Below are 9,475 nucleotides of genomic sequence, written 5' to 3' on the forward strand. Positions count from 1 at the left end.
CGTTCGGAAGCTTCATCTCTGACACCTTCGGGAGCTCCACCTCTGGGAGTCGCACCTCTGGAAGGACTGGCTCAGGCATTTTGGGGAGCTTGACCTCTGGGACCTTGGGGGGCTTCACCTCAGGCCCCTTGGGCACCTTGACCTCTGGCGGCGAGACCCCGATGCCAAAGGAGGGAATCTTGATGGTGGGCAGCTTCAGCTTGCTCTCGGGAGCTTCAGGGACAGCAGGCCGGGGCTCCAGGAGAGAGAGCCCAAAGGTGGGCATTCGAAGCTTGGGCCCCTTTACCTTGGCCTCAGCAGCTTCCTTTGCTCGGGCCCCAAAGCGGGGGAAACTGAGGCGGGGCATCTTCAGGGCCACCTCGGGCACCTCGCCTCGGGGTTCCACCTCTGCACCAGGCAAGGCCAGGTCCACCCCCACTGTAGGTGCTGCTACGTCCAGGGTGGGCACCGTCACTGCCACAGCCCCTTCCCGGGTCTCCAGGCAGGGAAGTGTGGGCAGAGCAGGTAGTGAGGGCAAGGAGGGCAGCTCCACTTGGGGGACCTGGATCCCTACAGCTGCAGGCTCCACAGCAGGGGCCGCCTCCCTCTTGGGGGCTGGGACCTGGGGGACACCCACGTCAGCACCTGGCAGCCGGGGCCCAACCAACTCCACCTGGGGAGCTGTGAAACGGGGTCCTGCTGCCACCTCGGCCTCTGCTTTGGCCTTCCGGGGGGGAGGAGCGGCGGCCGCCAGCCTGGCTACCTGGGCCTCTTCGGCCACTTCTCGGACCCGCAGCCGAGGCAGCTGGAGGCGCCGGCGGGTGGGGGCAGCTGGGACAGGACCCTCGACAGCCTCGGCTTTGAGGCCTCGACGCAGACGGGAGAACTTGGGAAAGGAGAATTCGACGTCAACAGGGGCCAGGTCTGCAGGGGCCCCCAGGGCCCCGGGCATCACCATCTTCTTCTTCTTCACAGGGGACAGACTCTGGATGTTCTGGGGAGAGAGGAGAGAGGCAGGAGGCGGTGGGACAGTGGGAGGCCTAGGGTGGACAGGGGGAAAGCCCCATGCAGTCATTTCACCAGGATGGGTATGTGTTGGATGGAGCATCTTGTCTCCAAAGCACCATCCCCACTTCCTGCCTGTCATGTCACCATGACTGTCCAGGAAGGCAAAGACTTTAATTTAGACTCTTACAATGCATCACCAGGAGTGTATAAACTGTGACCCAAGACTTCTGGCTCCTCGTCCACCATTTTCCCCAATACCCTCACTTTAGAGATGGGGAAACTGAGGCCCAAGGAGGTAAAGAAGTTCCTCAAGGGTCACTCAGCAGTAAGTGAGCCACCCTTCGGCTTGACTGAACCTGGCCTCTCTGGTTCAGGACCCCTGGTGGGTGAGGATCCTGGTTTGGGTGGGTGGGTCCCCCTCCCCAGGGAGGAGTTTAGGGGCAGAGAACAGGAGGCAGTGGATGGGATTAGCGCTGGGTTAGTGATGAGACAGAGGGCAAGGCTGGCCCACGGGTGTGGGGCAGTGGGGCTCACGGCGCAGAGACAGGATCGCTGGGGCAGTCCAGGGCCGGGGCCGGGCTAAGCACGCGTACCAGCTTGGCCACCTTGGCCCGCGGGCCCTTGATCTCGTAGCCGGCCACGGTCCCGGGCCGTAGCGCCAGGTCCCCGGTGGGTACAGTGCGCTTCAGGCAGAAGGAGACCTTGTAAGGCTCGGCGCATTGCAGCAGGCGGAGCGCGTCCTCGTACTTGAAGTTCTCGAAGAACACTCTAGCGCTCAGCAGCTGGTCCCCTGTAGGCCAGGTGGAGGTGGGCAGGGCGTGGGTATCGTCCGGCCCCGCCCAGGCCTGGTCCCGCCCACTTCCCTGGAGCCCTTGCAGCCGGGCGCCGCCCAAACTTTTGGCCCCGCCTATACCCGCGTGCAGTGCGTGCTCAATCGCTTCAGTTGTGTCCAACTTTTTACGACCCTACGGGACTGTGGCCTGCCAGGCTCCTCTGTCCATGGGATTCTCCAGGCAAGAATGCTGGAGTGGGTTGCCATGCCCTTCTCCAAGAGCACAGGATACTGAGACGCAAAGTTCTTCCCTGTTTGAGGTTCTGACACTTAGAGAAAGCCACGGCCTAGGCTTTAGCCCTGCCTCCCTCAGAGCAAATCCAAGCCCATTTGCCGCAACTCTCCCCTTTCTACTCCCCTCCCGGAACCTCACACTTCAAACACTGATTTTGCTTTCTTTTACTGAGAAACAGTCAGAAGAAAACTTCCAGAAGCCCCCACCCAATTACTCACCCTCCCTGGTCCTGTGGCGATTTTCTCTACTCTCCATCTGTCCTAGGGATAAACCAACCCCACTACTAGCTCGGGTCAATCTCTCCACCACCTTTTCAGGGACACACTCCAGCAATTCTCCCCTTGCTCCCTACATCATCATCAATTTGTCCTTCTCTTCTACATATTGTCATCAGAAAAGAACATATCACTCTTTCTCCCATAAGAAAGGTTGTCTTGGACTTCCCTGGTGGCTCAGTGGATAAGAATTGACCTGCCAGTGCAGGGGACATGGGTTCGATCCCTGGTCCAGGAAGATTCCACAAGGCTCGGAACAACTAAGCCCCTGTGCCACAACTACTGAGTCCATGTGCTGCAACTACCGACACCCTTGCGCCTATGGCCTGTGTTTGCAACAGAAGAAGCCACTGCAACTAGAGGCCCACATACTGCAGTGAAGAGTAGCCCACTGCTGCCGCAACTAGAAAAAGCCCTCAAAAAGCACTGAAGACTCAGTACAGCCAAAAATAACTTTTTTTTTTTTAAGAAAGGTTGCCTTGACCTCACTCTTTCTGGAACTTCTGCCCCACTTATCTGTTCACTTTAACAGCACAATTCATGGAGTTGTCTGACTGCGTTATTTTCACTTCTCCAATCACACTTTTGACACCCCCCTCTCAGAGCCTTGAACTGGTCTCTCAAGGTCTCATACAGTGACCTCTGTGTAGCTGCTAAGTCCAGCAGTCAAGTCCCAGACTTCATCCACTTAAACCCCTGCTTGAGACCCAACTTCACTCTCTCTCTTTCATCTACTTTCTCGGCTTGGCTTCCAGGGTGCCCAACCCTCTGGAACCTCCCTGGGGGCTTCTTCTCAGCCTCCTGGGATGATTCCTCCCATCTCCCAGACCTCTTAAAGACACAGAGTCCCAGAGAGCCAGCTCAGGCCTTGGACCTCTCCTCTTCTCCATACTACGTATCCCTTAGGGAAGCTCACCCAGATTCAGGAGTTTAAAGATCATAAATATACTGACAACTCCCAACTGTGTCTCTCCAGCCCAGCACTCCCCACATCCATCCTAGATTCACATATCCCTTCACATCTCCGCCTTGGTGTCCAGCTCTCATTTGACAGGTCCAAACTGTACTCCTGGTCTTTCTCCAAACACGCTCCAGCCCCAGGGTTTCCCATTTGTGGGGCTACCAACTCCATTCTCAGGTTAAGAATTCCTGGACGCATCCTTGACCCCTCTCTTTCCAACAATCCCATATCCAGTCCAGAAGACTCTTCCTTCAGATTATATCCAGAATCCAAACCCTTGTCTTCACCTCCAATGACACTGTTTTGGCCCCAAGTAGCACCAATCCCTGTCCTCCACTAACTCCCAGAGTTTGCTCAAATCCATGTCCACTGAGTTAGTGATGCTATCTAACCATCTCATCCTCTGCCGTCCCCTTCTCCTTTTGCCTTCAATCTTTCCCAGCATCAGGGTCTTTTCCAATGAGTCGGCTCTCATATCCACGGGGTCACAAAGAGTCAATTCCCTGTACTATAAAGTAGGTCCTTTTTGGTTATCTGTTAATATTTTAAATATAGCACTGTGTACACGTCGATTCCAAACTCCCTGTTTATCCCTTCCCCTGGCGAGTGAACAACAACAAATCACCAATCTCTTACCTGGATAATCACAGGAGCCTTTTTCCCTGCTCCCCATCCTGCCCCCTACAGTCTACTGCTAATACAGCATTTCAGTATGGTTAATTCATGTTCTTTCTTCACTCACAACTTCTGATTAAAAATCAAAGTCCTCCCCATGGTCCATTAAGCCCTCGAAAAACTACCCCTTCTCTTACCTCTCTGACCTCATCTCTTACTCTACTCTTCACTAACTCTGCTCCATTCACACTGGCTTTCTTGCTGTTCCTCCAACAAACCGGGCACTCTCCCATCTTGGGGCAGTTGCAGTGGTTCTCTCTGCCTGGAATGCTTTTCCAGATGGCCACAGAGCTCATTCCCTCACCTCCTTCAGGCCTTTCTGCCCTTCCTGGTTCATCCTACTTAAAAACGCAGTTTCCTTCCTAGCTTCCATAAGCATACATGGCCTTCTAATGTACTAAATATTTTACATTATGTTTCCATAAATTATGTATATATAATGTACTCTGTATTTCACAGATTTTGCTTAAACATGTCTCTCCTCACATGAAGAATGTAAGCTTCATAGGCGCAGAGAGTGTTGTCTGTTTTGTTCACAGCAGTAGCCCAAGCACCCAGAATAACATCTGGAAATAGAAGGCACTCAGTAAATAGTTGTTGCATGAATAAATCAACTTCATCCATGTTACTTAAAATATCCCTTACTAAGCTCTCATCGCCACTCCCTCCAAGTTGTTAACTCCGCCTCTTTTCTTCAGCCCCAACAACCAAACTATAACTAGCACGTATATAGTGCTTACCGTATGCCACTTAGTTACATGCTTTGTTTTCAAATACTGACTCATTTAATCCACATAATAACCCTATGAGGTATGTACTAGAGTAAGTCCCATTTTAGAGGTGAGAAAACCGAGTCACAGAAAGATCACAAGATTAAAAAAAAAGAAAAAGAAAGATCACAAGATAGTTAACTGCAGATTTGGGAGACAATGAACCTCCAGAGCCGGTATCTGAGCAACCGCGAAACCAAGACACACAAAGCCCCGCCCCTAGCCCTTAACCCCGCCTTCCGGCCCGGGGCCTAGGGCAGATTCCCGCCCCCGAAGGAAGGCCCCACCCCATGCCCGCACCCCGCCCACCTTCCTGCAGGCTGAGGCTCCTGGCCGCTGGCGAGTCCTCACGCAGGTCGCGGACGAAGATTCCTTCCTTGCCGCCTCCCGCTACGTTGATGCCGCTGACCCCGGTCTGCGCCTCTGTCTCCACGATGATCTCCACCAACTCCGCCCTCCTCAGCTCCTGTGGAGAGCGGCGAGGGGTCGCCATGGCGCGCTGGGGCCGGACCTCGCCCAGAGCCCGCCATCGCGCTTAAAAGCCGCTCTTAACCGGGTCCTCAGGGCACAGGCACCCAGGCGGGGCTCAAGCCGGTCGTGTGGGCCCACTCTCGCCGGCATCTCCCCTTTAAGTGAGCGCGAGGGCGGCTCGCTGAGACCCACGGAAGAGTTCAATGGGTCTCCCGGCTCACTGGCCTGGGGGAGCCCCGAAGGCCGCAGTCGGGAGAGGCGGGGCGAGGGGCGGAATCCTAGAGGAGGGATGGGATGGGGAGGCCAGAGGGAACCTGTGTTGCACCTGAGAGGCGGGCCTGATAGTGAGGGCGGGGCTGTTTGCTAAGGGGGCGTGGTCAGTTCGGAGGCGGGGTTAGGGGTTGGAGCGCGACCGGATAAAGGACAGTGGCCGGAGAGGAGCGGCCAAAGATAGGCAAGGGGTGTGGCTAGAGTGTGTCCGTGGAGGCGCGGAAGGGACCCGTAGTCTATGGACGGGCTTGAATTATGGGGATGGGCTTTAACAACGGCAGAATAGGGGTGGAATTGAGGATGGGGTCCCGAAGAAAGGGTGCGGTATGAAGGGGTGGGGGTGGGCCTGGCCTCCTTGAAGGCTTGAATATGTGTGACTGTCCTATTGTGTACTCTGTGACCCCAAGCCCTGCATAACGCCCATTGGAGAGGGAATCTAGTGAAGAGCGGCCGTGCGTGGGTAATGAGGGGTGGACTGGCAGACGTGGTATGCCTGGTATTTACTGTAAATGGTGCTGACCTGGCCCTGGCCCAGCAGTGCACTGTGGGATCCACATCCAGGCTTCCCAGAAGAGACAGTGAAAGACGTCAGTTTCACAACCCGTCCAGGAATGCACTCTGCTGTGTGTCTCTAGAGGAGAACTGTGCCCTCTCTGGGCCCATTTCCCTCCTGTAAAGTTGGGTGACATGGGTATACGGAAGGAATCTCTGATTGTGATTGAAGCAACAGAGATGTGAGGGGATGCTGTAATGGGCAGTGTCTTGAGGCTGGCACAGACTGGCGTTGAGCCCAGAACTGAGCCCAGGACTTGGAGAAGGGAAAGCAAATTTGCCCAGATGCTCCACAGCAGTGGCCCCGGGACTAGAGCGCTGGGCAGAACATGGTGAGAAGGGGTAGGAAGAGTTGCGGTAGGGGCAACAGGGAAAAGCATGACCATCACCATCCTTAGGCCCTGGGCCAAGTATTTTATGTGTGGTGTCTCATTTCATCCTCCACACAGCTTGGGCAGTGACAGAGTAGGACACAAAGGTCCAGAGAAGTGAAGTGACTGCCTGATGCTACACAGGCAGTTCAGGGATGGGGCCTCAGCCTCGGGGGTGTGACCTCAGAGCCCATAAGCTGTCCTGTAGGCAGGGACCTCTGTGCATGTTATCCCGTGCCTGCCACCCCTCAGCCTCAGCTTGGCTGCTATAAAAGGAGACCCATTGTATGCTTGGCATCCAGTAGGATGCAGTCAGCGCTATGCTCTGTCTCCATGACAGTGAAAGCCGCTCACGTTCAGGGAGGCCAGGTACCAGGCCCTGGGAAAATGACATGAGTGTGAGTCCTCAGCACCCTCAGAGATGGGGACCACTGCCCCATTTCACCGATGGTGAAACAGGGTTTGAAAGGTCAGGTCGTCTGTTCAGGGTTGTACAGCTGAAGTGGTAGGACTGGGATGTAAGCCCGTAGGTCCAAAGCCCATGTCTTTAACCCCTGCACCATTCTGCCTCTTCTGATGAAGAGGCTTTCTACTCTATTTTCTTTAGCTTAGTATTAACAGAATTCCAGTATGATCCTATCCCTTGTAGCTCAGTCGGTAAAGAATTCACCTGCAATGTAGGAGACATGGGTTCAATTCCTGGGTCGGAAAGATCCCATGGAGAAGGGAATTGCAATCCACTCCAGTATTCTTAACTAGGAAATCCCATGGACAGAGGAGCCTGGTGGACTACAGTCCATGGGGTTGCAAGAGTTGGACATTACTTAGAGACTAAACCACCACCATGCTCAATGAATTAGCTTCTTGGAATCTTAGTCTGTGTCAGGTACTGTGTTAAGCACATCACGAATGTTAATTTCTCTTTCCCTCACAGTGACCTATAACAGTCTCTGTTGCTGTCTCCATTTCATAGATGGGAAGACTGAGGCAGAGAAGCCAAGAAGTGCCTCAGTGCCACCCTACTCAGTGCCCCCCACCAAGGCCCCACAGGTCCCCTTTGAAGGGTACTCACCTCAGCACTCCGGCTCCTGGCCTCCATGGCACTGCTGGGAGTCCCCTGGGCCCCCGGCTCCTCCGGTTTCCTCTCTCCCTTCTGCTGCAGGACCAGCTTCAGTTCTGCATGGAGCAGCTGCCTCTGAGCCTGTGGGGTCAGGGGTGCAGGCTTGAGGCCATCCAGGGGAAGATGGGGGAGAAGGCCGGGCTTAAAGGGAGAGGTCAGGGTGGGTATGAGATGGGGAGAAGGGCCCCCCCGCCCCAATCCCAGATGTCCTCTCACCGCTGCCTGCGCACAAGCACCCCCTCCTAACAGGAGCCCAGCCCGGGGTGGCGCACAGTCGTCTGCGGGGCTCGCGCCTTTCCTCTGGGGTCTTGCTGCCTGCCAGGGAGAGACCAGGTCAGGAGGCTCCAGGCAGGCTAGGAAAGGGCAGGGAGGGGCATGTGGCACCAGCCAGTGCTCACCTCAGGGTCACCTCCAGCTCCTTGAGCCTTCTGGGTCCGGGGCTCTAAGAAGAATAACGTGAGCATTACTGTCGCTGACCCTACTGATATTTCCTGAGTGTCTGACCCTTCCTGCACTCTGTCATTAGTCTATCCCCACAGGTTCCCTGGTAGTCCAGTGGTTAGGACTCCACGCTTCCACTGCAGGGGGCAAGGCTTTCGTCCCTCTTTGGGGAACTAAGATTCCATAGCCTGCTGCATGGCTTGGGGATAAGAAAGGGTGCTCTGTCCCCAAAGTGCGGGTGGGAAACCTGAAGCTCCAAAAACCTTTATCCAAGGTGATGTGGCTGGACAGGAAGCAGTAGTATAGCCAGGAATGACTCCTATGCCTTTCTGACAGTACCATCCCTACGTTAACCACCTCGGCTGACCAAGGGGGCCAAATTCACTGTAAAACCATTGCCTCTACTTGCCAGGTAGGCAAATCAGCTCACCTCTCTGTGCCTCAGTTTCCCCATCTATAAAATGGGGAGAATGAGAGCACCTACCTCCCAGGGCTAGTTAGAGCGTCACGTGTATTTGTAAATATACAGTGCTGGGCACCTGGTAGGCACTTCATAAGTACTTGCCATGATTATCACTAAGAACCTCCTGTGGTCCTGATCTTGTTTCGAATATCCCACGGGGGTCAGGGTATGTGGACTTCAGAACACCCTGGTGAGATCAATACAGTTATTGGGCATGGGACTTCCCTGGTGGTTCAGTGGTTAAGACCGCACCCTTCCAATGCAGGGGGCACAGGTTTGATCCGTGGCCAGAGAACTTGGGTCCCACATGCTGAAGAGTGTGGCCAAAAAATAAAATTATTGAGCTTGTTACAGAGAAGACGTCTAAGACTGGGAGGAGGAAAGTTACTCACCTGAGTCACAGATGGCCTAGCCAGGACTTCTAACTTGTCTGAAAGCTCCAGCTGCTTCTACAGATGCTAATAACTAATGGGCACTGGGTGGTAACTCTTTGCCAGTCCTAGGCTAAGACCTTCACTTCCCACCTCGCTGCAGAAAACCCTAACCCCTGAGAGAGGCCAAGAACTTCATTCAAGGTCACATGGCCCAGTGAGAAAGAGGCAGAGCTGGGGTCTCCGCCGACAGACCCTCCTGGGGGAAGGGAGATTGATCCTGTCCGTCCTCCAAGCCTTGTCCTCCTGGCCCCCACCTGGCATGCCAACCCACCAACCCCCACTCCACAGGGAAAGGTCAGGCCTCACGCGGCACATTCCCTCAAACAATGGCCCATCTGCTGTGCTCAGTCACATTCCACCCCTGCCCACCCACCCCCAGCCACACAAAGGCCCTTCATAGCCCACCACTGGCCGAGACAGAGGACACAGAGACCCCCTCATGCTCCAGCTATACCCACTCCACTGGTTGTCTTCCCCCCGCCACCACAACCCCCGGTGTCAGAAGGCTCCTCTCTGGCTCTCCATGTCCTTCCCTGGCCTCCCCTGTGAGCCCCCAGGCCCTCCCAGCAGGCTTGACTCCCACATCCGGGTTATTTCCTCTAGACTGGGCCTTATGCC

At 55.0% G+C, this 9,475-nt stretch overlaps 1 protein-coding gene across 1 annotated transcript in view; it reads right to left on the reverse strand.

Annotated features, from left to right (window-relative positions):
* The window catches only part of PRX (periaxin), a 15,256-nt gene that overhangs the window by 3,006 nt on the left and 2,775 nt on the right, over nt 1–9,475 (reverse strand). Inside the window, exons 2-7 of the mRNA XM_010849236.1 lie at nt 7,918–7,961; nt 7,736–7,834; nt 7,472–7,600; nt 5,045–5,201; nt 1,581–1,777; nt 4–973 (exon numbers count right to left, since the gene is read on the reverse strand). Of these exons, the coding sequence (XP_010847538.1) occupies nt 4–973; nt 1,581–1,777; nt 5,045–5,201; nt 7,472–7,498 (1,351 nt within the window). The 5' untranslated portion in view covers nt 7,499–7,600; nt 7,736–7,834; nt 7,918–7,961. The remainder of the gene's footprint in view (nt 1–3; nt 974–1,580; nt 1,778–5,044; nt 5,202–7,471; nt 7,601–7,735; nt 7,835–7,917; nt 7,962–9,475) is intronic.

The sequence above is a fragment of the Bison bison genome, unplaced genomic scaffold (genome assembly GCF_000754665.1).
Source record: "Bison bison bison isolate TAMUID 2011002044 unplaced genomic scaffold, Bison_UMD1.0 scf7180017864280, whole genome shotgun sequence".
Taxonomy (NCBI): Eukaryota; Metazoa; Chordata; class Mammalia; order Artiodactyla; family Bovidae; genus Bison; species Bison bison.